General features: G+C 33.7%; 1 protein-coding gene across 2 annotated transcripts in view; it reads right to left on the minus strand.

The window, feature by feature from the left end:
• The window catches only part of TET2 (tet methylcytosine dioxygenase 2), a 134801-nt gene that overhangs the window by 11647 nt on the left and 107299 nt on the right, over window positions 1–15855 (minus strand). The window contains exons 7-8 of one of the 2 annotated variants that reach the window (XM_015062617.3): window positions 8641–8791; window positions 5996–6085 (exon numbers count right to left, since the gene is read on the minus strand). In XM_015062617.3, the coding sequence (XP_014918103.3) occupies window positions 5996–6085; window positions 8641–8791 (241 nt within the window). Of the gene's footprint in view, window positions 1–5995; window positions 6086–8640; window positions 8792–15855 lie in introns of those variants that run through there. The other variant, XR_008296216.1, reaches the window with a different exon arrangement.

The raw sequence follows: 15855 nt of genomic DNA on the forward strand, positions 1-15855 counted from the left end.
CACAGGGCTGGAACTCATAGACTGTGAGATCATGACCTGAGCCGAAGTCAGACACTTAACTGACTGAGCCACTTAGTCAATCAATCATGATTGATTTTTGAATGTTAAACAAAACATTACTGAAATAAACTCCATTTGGTCATGATATATCCTTTTTGCACACTGTAGTCTGATTGACTAAAATTTTGTGAAGAATTTTCATATCAATATTAAGAATATTGGACTATAGTCTTCTTTTTCTTTTACTGCCTTTGTCTAGTTCTAGTATCAGGATATTTCTAGCTTTGTAAAATGAGTTGGGAAGTTTATTCCTTTTCTATTTTCTAGAAGAGTTTCCATTGGATTGTTACTATTTCTTCCTTAAAATATGAGTCAGATTTGAAAGGGAAATTATCTGGGCCTGGAATTTTTGGAAAAGCTTTCAACTAAAAAATCAATATCTTTAATAAATATAGGATGACTTATGGTATTTATTTTTTTCTTTAGTCATCTTTGGTAATTTGCGTTTAAGTACTTTTCTCATTTCATCTAAGTTGTTGAATTTATTGGCATAAAATTTTAATAATATTATTCCTTTAATGTCTGTGGTATCTATAGTGATGTCTCATCTCTAATTCTTGATATTGGCTTTTGTACCTTCTCTTTTTTTTCTTGATTGAATTGATTCAAAGTACTAGCTTTTGGTTTCACTGATTTATGCTCTTATTTTCTGTATTCCATTTCATTGATTTATGTTCTTTAGTTTTTCCTTCCTTCCGTCTTTTAGGGCTCATATTGCCGTCCTTTTCCAAGTTTCTTAGAGAAGCCACCTAGATCATTAATTTGAGACTTTATATATATTTTCTGAAGTTTATTTATTTTTATTTTACTTATTATTTTTTTAATGTTTATCTTTGAGAGAGAGACAGAGTGTAAGTGGGAGGGACAGAGAGAGAAGGAGACACAGGTTCTGAAGCAGGCTCTAGGTTCTGAGCTGTCAGCACAGAGCCCAACATGGGGCTTGAACTCATGAACCATGAGATCATGACCTGAGCCAATGTTGGATGCTTAACCAACTGAGCCATCCAGGTGTCCCAAAGTTTGTTTATTTTTGAGAGAGAGCACCCATGAGGACAGGGCCAGAGAGAGAGAGAGAGAGAGGGGAAGAGAGACAAACCCAAGCAGGCTCTGTGCTGACAGAGGAGAGCATAATGCCAGGCTCAATCTTGTGGAATGTGAGATATGACCTGAGCTGAAACCAAGGGTTGGATGCTTAACCAACTGAGCCCCCCAGGTGCCCCTATATTTTTCTAATAAGTATTCAATGCTATAAATGTCTCTCGAAGCAAGGCTTTATAGCTTCATTCCACAAATTTCAAGGTCATGTCTTCATATTCTTTTTGTTTTTAAATGTTTATTTTGAGAGACAGAGTGCATGTGTGCACACGCATGACTGAAGGAGGGGCAGAGAGAGACAATCTCAAGCAGGCTCATGGCTGTCAGTGCAGAGCTCAACATGGGACTTGATTTCATGAACCATGATATCATGACCTGAGCTGAAATCAAGAGTCAGATGCTTAACTGACTGAGTCACCCAGGCACCCCCAAGTCTTCATTTTTATTCAGTTTGAAATACTTTCTAATTTCCCTGTGAATTATTCTTTGGCTCCTAGGTTATTTAGGAATATGTTTCTCAGTTTCCAGATACTTAGAAATTTTGTGGAAATACCGGTACAGATTTTTCATTTAACTTCATTGTGGCCAGAGAACATATTTTGAGGCTTTATAATATATTGATACTTGCTTTATGACTCACTATACAATCTATCATGATAAAACTTCCTGTACACTTGAAAATAATGTTAATTCTGTTGGGTGAGGAATTCTATACATGTCAATAAGGTCAAATTGGTTAAAAGTGCTGTTTAAGTCTTCTGTCTCCTTAGTGATTTTGTATTTGTTCTAACAGTTATTGAGAGAGATGTACTGAAATCTCTGACTGTAATTGTAGATTCTTTTTATAGTTCTATCAGTTTTGTTTAATAAAATCTGAAGCTCTGTACATAGTTAGGATTATCATGTTTTCTTGATGAACTGCCCCCTTTTTTATTATTAAATGATCTTCTTTACAGTTTATAATATTCTTTGCTATGAAATCTACTATGTTATCAATATGATCATTCCAGCTTTCCTTAGATTGATATTAGCATATTTCTTGGTTCCTGGTTTTTTTCAATATTATAATTGTTCAATATCAATGTGATTATTTAGTATCACAAACTCTGCCTTTTTAATTGGGAATGTTAAAAGCCATTCACATTTAATATGATTTTTGATATGGTTGGGATTAAATATACCAATTTTCTATTTGCTTTATATTTGTCTTATCTTTAATTTGGTTCCATAATCCTTTTAAATACATTTTGGATTGATTCTATTTTTTTCCTTTTTACTGGTAGATTAGCTGGTAGATTTTTTTACTGCTAGATTTTTTTTTTTTAAATGGCCGCTTCCCTTAAGGTTTACGATATATTCTTTATCTTCTTACACTCTACATTCAAGAAATACTATACTACTCTACATATAACATAAGACCCTTACAACAGTATACTTTCAATTCCCCAGTCTCTGTGTTACTTATACATGTTATAAAGTTTAAGGCACATTGTTCATATATATTTTTAATAGCAAATTATCTTTAAATTTCTTTTGAAATAAGGAAAAAGTTTTTTTATTTACATAGCTACTATTTATGATGTTTTTCTTTCCTTTTTGTCAATACAGACTTCTATCTGGTATCATTTTCTTTTACTGGCAGGCTTCCTTTAATATTTTTAAAGTGTTAGTCTGCTGATGGTAAATTATTTCAGCATTTGTATGTTTGAAAAAAATTTTGTTTTGCCTTTACTTTTTTTTTTTAATGTTTATTTTTCAGAGAGAGAGATAGAATGAGAGAGGGGGAGGGGCAGAGAAAGAGAGAGAACAGAATCCGAAGCAGGCTCCAGGCTCTGAGCTGTCAGCACAGAGCCCAACACTGGGCTTGAACTCAAGAACCGTGATATCATGACCTGAGCCAAAGTTGGACGTTTAACCGACTGCACCATCTAGGCACTCCCTTGCCTTTACTTTTGAAGTTTTCCTGGGTATAGATTTCTGGGTTGACAAGAGTTTTTTTTTCTTACATTTTTCTCTGATGTGAAGCTTAATTTCAACAATAAGACTTTATAAAATCAAGGAACAAAGCAGAGGAAGAGCATTTAGATATGAGAAATAAGTACAATATATCCAGTTGGGGAAGAGACAAAAATCAAATGGTAGGCTTTGATAGCATCCATAACCTCAAAAGGTCTTCCCATGTGCTGTGTGGAAAGACCACATGGCTGTTTTTTTGATCTTTAAACAATATTAAGACATACGGATGAGTATTACCCAATAGTACATACTAGGCAATATAAAAAATACCTTATCTATCTTTAACCATGATTGATTTAATTTATATATACAACTATTTTTTATATATGAATGTATGTATATATGTAAATTTTATTTTGTGGTAAGAATACATAACATGAGATCTACCTTTTCAACAAAATTTTAAGTGTCCATTATTGTTGGCAATAGGTACACATTGCAAAGCAGATCTCTAGAGGTCATTCGTCTTGCTTAACTGAAACTTTCTGCCCATTTATTAGTACATCTACACATGTATCGATATATAAATACTGAAACACATCTAAAGAATTATATGTAATCTTCTTGTTATAACTAAAATTTGGGGTACCTTCATATTTTGGATACTCTAAGTTCAGGAAATGCATAAAATGCTCCAAACATAATACAGTAGGGTGGAATATAAATGCTTAGAAAATCAGGTGTGTATGACACCATCTATAGTAAGAATCAAAGGAGTAAAAAGAACACCAATGCTTTGTTATTCTGTCCCCTTTTCCAGCTAAAGCCATTAGGTTAATAGCACCTATAAAAATTTTTATTCAACAGAAAATGGCCAAACTTGAAATCTAGCAACATAGACTCAATTCATTTTCTTTTTATAGCTTGATTTATTGTGTTTCTCACTTGGAATTATTTTATAACAGTACTAAAACATTCCATATACTTTTCTGTGATACTTACCAAAGTAGATAAGGTTGTAAAATAACAGTATTAATCCTACTACTATTAACAGCATTAAAAATAATCTTCATACACATCATATATATTTCTAAAAGCCTGAGTTGTGACATAAAACAAGTTTATAAACAGATCGTTATTAAATTTGCTTCCTTTGCTCACACTTAAAAAAAGAAAGAGCTGAGGTTTGGGGAAAGTATTAAAGTCCACAATAGAAACAGGAGTAGCTAAATCATTAAATGAGTATTGGTCTCCCCTGTGTGTCTCTGCTATATAAATTAATCCCATTAGTCTTTAATGTTATTAAATGACAATGTTTGCCAAATGTACCGCTCTTCATACTTCCTTGTACCCCCTGCCACTGTGTACTCTGCTCTGGATACCTGCATCACTTCCAGCTTTCCTCCATTTATCAGTCTCTCTCTTTCCCTTAAACCTTTAACCTCCCTTACTCTATTGTGCCTACTCCCAGCATTTACTTCACTGCTTTCTAATCCTCCACTCCTAAAATGTCAGTGTACTCCAGAACCCATCAGAATCCCTTCTCTTTATAATCTCCACTCTGAAAACATGCATTCACATCTTGTGAATTCGACTACTTCTTGCATTTTGGTGACTCCCAAATCTACATAATTAGCCTGGATTTTTCTCAGGATTTTCCATCTAATTATACTAAAGGATGTCAAACATAGTATGCCCAAAATGAAATTTATCATTTCACCCGTTTGTCCGCAAACCTACTTTTCCTCACTGATTCCAAATACTAGTTAATAGAACAACCTGTCCAAGCCAGAAATTTGGTGGCTCCTCAAATTCTCTCTTCTGCTCATCCTCAAATCCAATTGGTAAGTTCTACAAGTTCTACCTCAAATTTCGCATACTTATTTCCTTTATTCTTTCACTACTGCTATTTCTTTAATGTAGGACCTTAACATCTCTTGTCCAGTGACTGCACTAGCTTACTCCTCCAATTTAATCTTACACTAACCTAAGTTGTATTTCACTTAACTTGGCTTGTTCAGTGACCGTTTTAAATTAAATCACTTCACACTCTCCTGTCCCCAACACACACTTAAAACGCCCCAATGGTAGCCTTCTTACATACAGGATAAAGTTCAAAGTTCAAAGATCTTTATATGGTCTCCAAGGCCATTTGTGACCTTACATCTCTACTTTCAGGGAGAACTTTTTTGTTCCTTCAGAAATAAGCATACCTCTATCCCAGCTGTTAATGTATTATTCTGTAATTGTTATTTTACATATCTCTGCCTTAAAGGAGTTCCTTAAAGGAAGGAATTCCTTAAAGACAAAAACCTACAATACTCATCTTTACATCCACAGTGACTAAATACAGCATCTAGTTTATAACAGGTTTCCATTTAATGCTTCTGTTGTTGATGTCATAATGACAGGGAAGACTCTACAGTTTTTTTTCCTCCTTCATGAGCATTTCTGAACAAATGACCTAGCTTTCCAAACTGGTATAGCCTAGACCACACTCATAAAATAGGAAACAAGTGTTTCAGCTTGGTTCATGGAGCCAAGGCCAAATAAAATGAAGATAATCTAGGAAAATCAGACATATCTGGACACATGTATGTACACTTACAAAGTAGTACACTCATAATATGTATAGACCTTCTGTGAAAAGTTAATAGGTGGTTAGAACCTATGGTTTGGGTCACATAATTTTAATTAATCACCAAAGTCTACTTACAGAAGAGATACGAGACAAGATTACTGGATACAACAGCTTGTTAGATTCACAATCTTTCCACGTTAAAAGACCAACAATAAGCTCTTTTTGATGATATTTCTTTGAAAGTATGTAGGTCATCAATAATAAACTGTTCTAATCATTGTCCATAATTATTTATAAACTTACCTGATTATTATATGCATCAGGTGCAAGTTTCTTGTATGTTGGTGCCATAAGAGTAGACAGGTTTTGTAAATGAGACTCCAGTTTCTCTTCCTGTTTAAAATGAATAATTCTACATATTAAATTCTAAATCCTTTTTATATGTGAGAGAGGCTATCAGTAAAAAATTTCCCCCTATATCTTACATCCAAATGACAACATATAGTATCTTTCTTATTAAATAACTAAGGTTTCCTAACATGACTGTCTTTTTTTACATATTTAAATTCAAGTTAGTTAACTTACAGTGTAGTATTGGTTTCAGGAGTAGAACCCAGTGATTCGTCACTTACATATAATACCCAGTGCTCATCCCAACAAGTGCCCTCCCTAATGCCCATCAGCCCTCCCCCCACCAACCTCCCCTCCGGCAATCCTCAGTTTGTTCTCTGTCTTTAAGTGTCTCTTATGGTTTGCCTCCCTCACTGTTTTAATCTTATTTTTCCTTCCCTTCCCCTATGTTCATCTGTTTTGTTTCTTAAATTCCACAAAATTTCCAAGCAAAAAGTATACACCATATATCATCTATTTTTGCATGTGTTTCCAAGCAAAAAGTATAAACCATCTAATTTTGTATTTGCTCTTTGGTATTTTTATGATGTTAATTTTATACTTTGTATGTAGATACTCAGCATTTTATAAATATAAGCCTATGCCAGTAATAGGATAGGAGTATGAAGCCATAGAGTCTTAAAGAGGTCACGTTCTCTACTCCTCCAATTAGCTGCCAAGGAAGATGAACTATTGGAAAGATTTGTTTGGCTCTCTTTATATTTTTAAGTGCTTATATTAAAAAGTTCAAAATTTGAAAAGATCTTTCCATTGAACAAAAAATTACTAGATGCTTCAAATATGGATAAAACTCTCAGAAGTAGAGGTATATTTGAAGAACTTTGTAAGGTTTACTTGAAAGGAGGAATGTTCAGTTGCTCCTCCTCCCTACAAAGAACAGATTTTCCAGGTAATATGCTTATAAAATGGGAGGCGATGATACTCAGTTATTCCATTCATCCTTAGAGGTTCTCATTTCATAGTAATATTTCTCTAAGAATGTTGATGTAACTACCTGTCAGAGATATACTAATTTGTATTTTAGAAGGTGAGGAGGTTTCTAAGCCAGGCTCTCCTACCGCCCTGAGGGAAGATGTTCCTATCCATCCCCAGGATTTGCTTTATATTAAATATGGTGAAAGTGATAAACTTTTATAAAATATTGGTTAAAAAAAAAGCTCTTCAGTGTGGGAAATTAAAGTGGCTGATGACATGTAGCCCATTTAATAAAGTTTATTAAAAATATAATCCTGTGGGGGTGCTTGGGTGGCTTAGTCAATTAAGCTTTCGACTTCAGCTCAGGTCATGACTTCACAGTATGAGTTTGAGCCCCACATCTGGCTCCTTGCTGGCAGTGCAGAGCCTGCATGGCATTCTCTCTCTCTCTCCCTCTCCCACTTGTGCGCACGCTCTCTCTCAAAATAAATAAACTTTATATGTACATACACACACACACACACACGTTTATATATATAATATATATAAAATCCTGTGAAGAAAATTACATCATGATTTCAAGAATTTTTGCACTTTATTAAATTTCCACTTACTATTATAGTCACAAATAATAAAGCAACAAAGTTTTCATTTAGAGGGACATATCAATACTATAGTATGCATAGTATAACTATATATTTCAATTGCATTTAATCTTTGTAAGATAATTGTAAGGTTCAGAGAGTCAGTAAAAATTTGGTCATATCTAAATGTAAACATACTGAAGTTTTTGGATTATTCAATGAGCAAACTCTAGAAGCTACCCAAAAGTTGTTATATTTGAGACCCATGTGTAAGTTATTTTTGAGAAACATATAAATTCTTTAAAACAATTTTTTAAATGTTTGTTGATTTTTGAGAGAGAGACACAGAATGTGAGCAGGGGAGGGGCAGAGAGAGGGAGACACAGAATCCGAAACAGGCTCCAGGCTCCAAGCTGTCAGCACAGAGCACAATGTGGCGTTTGAAGTCATGAACCGTGAGATCATGACCTGAACTGAAGTCGGATGCTTAACCGACTGAGCCATCTAGGTACCCCAAGAGAAATATATAATTTCAATTACATTTATATTAAAATCTAAATATTTTTTAGTTTCTCTAGTGCATTCATTATGATAACTTTAAGCTATCAAATCTCAGGGTATGAAAATGTGATTAGAAATGATCTTTACCGAACGTGGCAGTGATGACTATGACTTTTTAAATTCAGGTTTGAAAGATGAAAGTTGTAACAATGAAATGTTAACATTTAGTTTTAATACCAAAGTGACAGTTATTTAAAACTCTAGAATTAACATGAAAGATAAGTATAGAAGACCATAGGTATTAAGAGTTTATTTTGCTCAAATTTTACTACTTTGGTATCACATGGTTGTTATTATGCTAACTTTATCAAATATTATAATGTGTATCTACAATTTAGCGTAAATTTTGATTTACCTCAGAGGTGAAATTCTCTATGTTAATGAGAATTTTAACTGAGTATGTCATACTGTTCACTTCATCTGTACTCATCAATTCTCCATGAAAAATACAGATTATATATCAGGAAGTACACAAACCTCTTTTGGGTCATCCCCAAGCAGCTTAAATTTTCTTGGGATCTTGCTTCTGGCAAACTTACATCCATTGTAGTACATACTCCACGAACAACCAAAAGAAAATGAGGCACCACAGGTCTCGGGGTCCAGCCCTTGACAGGCACAGGTTCTCCTGAGGGATCAAAGGACCAAGTTCATAGCTATCAATAACATTTATGTAGGCTACCAATCTTGTATTCTGGATGTCTGCATGCAAAAATGAATAAAAATTAGTTTTAAAAGAAGTTTAACTCTATTAATTAAGCCTGCCATAACCACATCAGAAAATAACTATTTTAATTGATTTTGAAACACAATTTAAATGACTCTATTTTAACATATCACACAGAAAATTACACATAATTTTACAGCTTGCAAATGCTCACAAATAAAACATACTCAAGTAAGTAGCACCCAAAGTAAGAAACAAATATATACTGGCACTCCACAATCTCCTAATATGCCCAGTAAGCTGTAATAATAATTTCTATCAGAAGAGATTAGTTGTGCCAATTTCATTCTGTATACAGTGTACTGTATATATATATATGGGGATGTATATGTATGTGCAGTTTTGCATATTTTTATACTATAGTATGTATATGTATATATATGTATATATATATATACACACACACACATTTTTGCTTACTCATATATATACTATATAGCATATCTTTATTTTTATTTATAGAGAATACCATGTTTATTTTTATTTATAAATGTAGTATAAAAATGGGTAAAACTCTGTATATACACAGGTACACACATACACACAATTAGATAGTATAAGCTTATTTGTGTCTTGTTATTTTTGTTCAACATTATGTTTGAGATATCCATATCACTGCATATAGTTGTACTTTTTCATGTGTTTATTCATGGAGTGCAATTTTCCATTGTATAAATATTTCACAACTTAACCATTCTACCATTGGTAGGCATTCGAATACTTTCCAGTTTTTGGCTAAAATACAGTATTATGACTTTAGAGCCTAAGCCAGATATGTCCTAAGAAACATAAGCAGACAAATTCAGCAAAGAAACCAAAAACAAAAAACCAAAGAAATAAAAAATGATGAAACAACCTACTAGGAAAACTAGTATTCTATTATGATTATTGTTATTAGTGTTTATTATTCAATTATTTTTTCCAGATTGAGGTATAATTGACAAATAGTTAAGATATTGAAAGTGTACAAAGTGATTTGATATATGTGTGCATTGTGAAAGGATTTGCCCACTGAGTAGTTAATATATCTATTACCTCACATATTTAACTCCCCTTTTTTTGGTAAAGAACATTTAAGTTATATTCTTTTAGCAAATTCCAATTATACAATACAGTATTATCAACTATAGTCCCCATGCTACACATTAGATCCTTAGACCTGATTCATTTTATAACTGAAAGACTGTACCCTTTTATCAACCTTTCCCTATTTCCCCTGTCCCCACAACCACTTTTCTACTCTGTTTCAGAGTTCTACTTTTTGGTTTGTTTCTTTTTGATTCCACACAGAAGTAACATCATGTAGTATTTGTCTTTCTCTGCTTGGCTTATTTCACTTAGCATAATGTCCAGATTTATCCATCTTGTTACAAATGACAAGATTCCCTCCTTTTTTAAGACTGAATAATACCTTTCTCCTTCCCTCCCCTCCCTTCTCCTCTCCCCTCCCCCTCCTTCCCTCCTTTCGTGCCCCTCTCCTTCCCTTCCTTTCTTTCCCCTCTCCCTCTTTCTCCATACCAGATCATCTTTATCCACTCACCCATTGGTGGACTCTTAGGTTGTCTCTACACATTTTTTAGTGCAGATAATGCTGCAATGAACACTGAAGTGCATAAACTCTTTGAGATAATGATTTCATTTCCTTTGGATATATACTCAGAAGGGAGGTTGCTGGGTCATAATAGAAGTGGTAGTTCTATTGTTAATTTTTTGAAGAATCTCCATACTGTTTTCCATAGTGTACCAGTTTATGCTCTCACTAACAGTATACAAGGATTCCTTTTCTCCACATTCTTGCTAGCATTCTTATCTTTTTGGTAATAAACATCCCAACAGGTGTCAGTTGATATCTCATAGTTTTTATTTGTATCTCCCCAATGATTAGTGATGTTGAGCACATTTTCATGTACCTGTTTGCCATTTGTACGCATTCTCGGTAAAAATGTCTATTCAGGTCCTTTGCCCAATTTAATTGGTTTGCTTTTTTGCTATTGAGTTGTATAGGTTCTTTGCATACTTGGATATTAACCTCTTTCTGGGTGTCTGGTTTGAAAATATTTTCTCCCATTCCATAAACTGCTTCTTCATTTTGTTGATGGTTTCCTCTACTGTTCAGCTTTTTGGTTTGCTGTAGTCACTCTTACTTTGCTTTTGTTAACTTTGCTGTTGTTGTTAAATGCAAAAAACCACTGTCAAGATCAATTCCAAGAAGTTTACCCCTATGTTTTTTTTTTTTTTTTTCCCCTGGGAGTTTTACAGTTTCAGGTCTTCTGTTCAAAACTTTAATCTGTTTTGAGTTGATTTTTGTGTACAGTGTAGGAGAGGTCCAGTTTCATTCTTCTGGGTGTGATATCCACTTTCCCCAATAGCACTTATTGAAGAATGATCCTTCTCCCATTGTATAGTCTTGGTTTCATTAAAAAAATTAACTGGCCATATTTTCATACATGTATTTGTTGGCTTTGAATTCAGTTCCATTGATTAAAGTGTTTGTTTTGATGCCAGTACCATACTGTTTAATTAATATAGCTCTGCAATATAGTTTGAAATCAGAAAGTATAATGGCTCCAGCTTTGTTTTTCATTCTCAAGACTGCTTTGACCGTTTGGGGTCATTTGTGATTCCCTATAAATTTAGGATTCGTTTTTCAATTACCATGAAAAATGCCATTGGAATTTTGATAGAGAATGCATTGATTCCACAGATTGTTTTGGGTACTATGGGGATTTTAACAATATTGATTCTTCCAATCCATGAACATAGGCTATCTTTCCATTTATTTGTCTTTTTTGATTTCTTTCATCAATCTTTTGGGGTTTTCAGTACACAGATTTTCATCTCCTTGCTTAAATTTATTCCTAGGTGTTTTATTCTTTTTGATGCTTGTGTAAATGTGATTGTTTCCTTAATTTCTCTTTCTGTTAGTTCGTTGTTAGTATATAGAAACATAACTGATTTTTGTATATTGATGTATGCTACAACTTTACTGAATTTGTTTATTAGTTCTAACAGTTTTTTTGATGAGGTCTTTAGAATTTTCTATCTGTAATATCATGTCCTCTACATATAGTGATACTTTTACTTCATCCTTTATTTGGATGCCTTTTATTTTCTTGCCAGATTGTTCTGGCTAGTATTTCAAATAATTTATTGAATGAAAGTGGTGAGAGTAGGCATTTTTTTGTCTTATTCCTGATCTTAGAGTAAAGCCTTTCAGCTTTTCATCACAGAGTATAATGTTAACTGTGGTTTCCTCATATGTGGTCTTTATTATGTTGAGGTACTTTCCTTCTATACTCAGTTTTTTTATGAAAGGATGTTGAACTTTGTTAAACATGTTTTCTGTGCTTCTTGAGATGATTATACAATTTTTATCCTTAATTTTGTTAATGTGGAATTGATTGGGTATGTTGAACCATTCTTGCATTTCTGGAATAAATCCCACTTGATTATGGTATATGATCCTTTTAATGTACTATTGGACTTGGTTTGCTAATATTCTGTTGAGAGTTTTTGCATTTAACTTTTCATCAGGGATACTGGCAGATAATTTTCTGTTTTTGTAGTGTCCCTGTCTGGTTTTGGTATCAGTGTAATGTTGGCCTTGTAAAGTGAGTTTGTAAATAATTCCTTTTCTTCAACTTTCTGAAAGAGTTTGAGGACTGTGAATTCATCTTCAAATGTTTGGTAGAATTCACCATTGAGGCCATCTGATCCTAGACTTTTCTTTGTTGTGAGGTTTCTGATTACTGACTCAATATCCTTACTAGTAATTGGTCTGTTCAGATTTTCTTTTTCTTCATGATTCAGTTTTGGTAAGTTGTATGTGTTTAGGAAGTTAGCCATTTCCTCTAGGTTGTCCAACCTGTGGGTGTACAATTGTTCATAGTGTTCAGTTATAATCTTTTGTATTTGTGTGGTATCACCTGAAATGTCTTCTCTTTCATTTATAATTGTATTTCTTTGAGTCCTCCTTTTTCTTCGTAAGTGTAAAGGTTTATTATTTTGTTTATATTTTCAAAAAAGTAGCTCTTAGTTTCATTCATCTTTTCCATTGTCTTTTTAATCTCTATTTCATTTATTTCTACTCTGACGCTTATTATTTCCTTCCTTCTGCTAACTTTGGGCTTAGTTTGTTCTTTATTAGTTTCCTTGAAGTGTAAAGTTAGGTCGTTTGAGATTAAAAAAAAATTTTTTTTAAATGCTTATTTGTGTGTGTGTGTGAGAGAGGGGGGGGGGGAGGGGTAGAAAGAGACAGAAACAGAGTCCAAAGCAGGCTCCGGGCTCTGAGCTGTCAGTACAGTGCCCAATGCAGGGCTCAAACCCATGAACTGTGAGATCATGACCTGACCTGAAGTCGTATACTCAAACAACTGAGCCGCCCAGGCGCCCCTGAGATCTTTCTTTTTTAACGCTGATATTTATTACTATGAAGTTTCCTCTTAAAACTGCTTTTTCTGCAGTCCTAAATTTTAGTGTATTTGTTTCAAGACATTTTTTAGCTGTTATTTCTTTAATAAGCTTTCTACTCCTCTCTCTTTTGTCTCAAGGACCCTTTTATATTGGTCCTCTTATGGTGTCTCATAAATTCCTTCAGCTATCTTCACTCTTTTGCATTCTTTTTGCTTGATGTAGTCTACTCCTGAACCCATCTAGTGAATTTTTCAGTTTAGTTATGTTTTCTTCAGCTCTGTGACTTATGTTTGCTACTTTAAAATATTTTCTCTTTGTTAAAATTCTTGTTTTGTTTATGCAATTCTGTACTGACTTCAGTGAAAATCAGTCTTAGTAGTATTTTGAAATTATTTATGTATACTGTGACATAAAGAAGTCATTCTTAATGTCAATAAAAGAATTTCAGTGTAAGAGAAGTGTAAAAGATAAGTAGATACCCTGTAATATTAATTACAAACAGGAAATAACAATATAAACTCATGATTTGAGTTTAAAAGCTCAAAATCACTCTTTCTAAAAAATAATTACTATGTCTGCCCACTGAAAATGCCTAAAATTAACAATACCTCGGTGACAATGAACATATCTGGGCAAAAATTATGACCTCTATCATTTCTCATCAAAATGAAATAGGTTAAAACCCCAAGTTAATAATGATACTAAAAAGAAAGAACAGACTAATTGATCATTTTGGGTGATTACTAAGACACCAAATCCCCATTCTCAAATTTCACAACTAAAGATATATACCATGCATTTATCTGTTATTTATTCACAATCTATATTTAATGGCAATCAAACAGTTGATAAGAAAAAAGTTCTTTAAAGATTTCTAGCTAATAAATGCAGAAGGAATGTTGTAATTAGAAATTATCATTTTAGAGATGTCAGCAAAAATGGCAGAATAAGGATCTCTGAAATTTCCCTCCTCCGTAACAGCATTGAAAATATTAACAAATACTGTCAGAATTAACTTTTCAGAAACCTGCAAATTAACTAAGACTTGAAGCATTCCAGGGAGTTGATTCAAGAAAAGCAATGAAATTTCAGTAAGAAGAAGCTTTGTGGTTTTTAGTTTGCCCTATTCTCATTGTTCCCAGAACTCTATGACAACCTTCAAAACAACTCACATTTATAGTAAAAATCAGCAGTCTGGCAACCACTGGAAGGGGCAGAATTAGTTAGCTATCCTCTAGTGCTCCATCGTCAGAAAAGTGTCATTATTTTACCTATTTGGTAGTTCTCTACAAGACACTAATAGCAAGGCTGTCTTCATTTTACCTTAGAGTTCACCTAGTATGTACAGCCTTTTCCCCAGGAGGTGTTTGTAACTGTTAACCACTGTGACTGCCTGAGGTGGTGGATAACAGTTGGCATTTAAAAAAAAAAAAAAAAAAAGGCTAATTCAAAAGCTTAAAGTTAAAATATTGGAAATAAGATATCCATAGGAGGCTTTCAAAAGCCAACATGTTCCTGGTAAGCCAGAAAGCCATATGTATATTGTATGTTCACTCACAAAAGACATAAACTCTAAACTGACTAAACTTGAAGCTCTGCACAAGCAGGGAATAAAGGGGTAAGGCAGAGTTGTAAATTGCCTGGCTGACTGTTAAAGGCATGCTCCAAAACACATACAGAACTCCCGTGGTAAAAACTGGAAGACTTACTGGTTTTAGGTAACTAAGGATCTCTGTCTAATCATTAGGTGACCACTAAGCTAACCAAGCAGAGATTTCCACAGCTGCTCATGAGGAAATAATATAGATTTTACTGAAATAGTTCAGAAAAGTCCCTAAACTAACAACAATAACAAAGCCTGGGTAGGGCAGAGAATCTAATTTCCTAAATTACCACATTATATTATTTGAAACGTCCAGTTTGTAACAATGATAAAACATACAAAGAAACAAAGTGTGGTCAATATAGAGGAAGAAGGCAGTTAATAGAAATTGTCAATGAGGAAGTTCAGATGTAAGACTACTAAACAAAGACTATGAGTTATTATTTTAAGTATGTTCAAAAAAAACTGAAGGAAACCATGCTTAACAAATTAAAAGTAGGGGTGCCTGGGTGGTTCAGGTCGTTAAGTGTCTGACTCTTGATTTAGGCTTGGATCATGATCTCATGGTTTGTCGGTTGGAACCCTGAACCTCACCCCTCTCTCTGACCATCCCCCACTCTTTCTCTCTCTGCCCCCCTCTTTCAAATAAATAAACTTTAAAAAAGTAACTAAATGTAGGAAACATTAACCTATAAATGAACATTAACCTATACATTCAAGAAGCTCAGCTAATTCCAAGTAGCATGAAAATTGTTCCACACCTAGAATAATTATAAAACTGTTGAAAGCCAAAGGTAAAGAATCTTGAAAGCAGCAAGAAAACTCATCATATACAAGAGATTTTCAATAAGATTAACAGCTGATGATGCATAAGACATATAGAGGCTAGAGGTGCTGGGATGACATATTTAAATGTTGCAAGAAAAAGACCATCAACTAAGAAATTCTA

Source organism: Acinonyx jubatus, chromosome B1 (assembly GCF_027475565.1).
Source record: "Acinonyx jubatus isolate Ajub_Pintada_27869175 chromosome B1, VMU_Ajub_asm_v1.0, whole genome shotgun sequence".
Taxonomy (NCBI): domain Eukaryota; kingdom Metazoa; phylum Chordata; class Mammalia; order Carnivora; family Felidae; genus Acinonyx; species Acinonyx jubatus.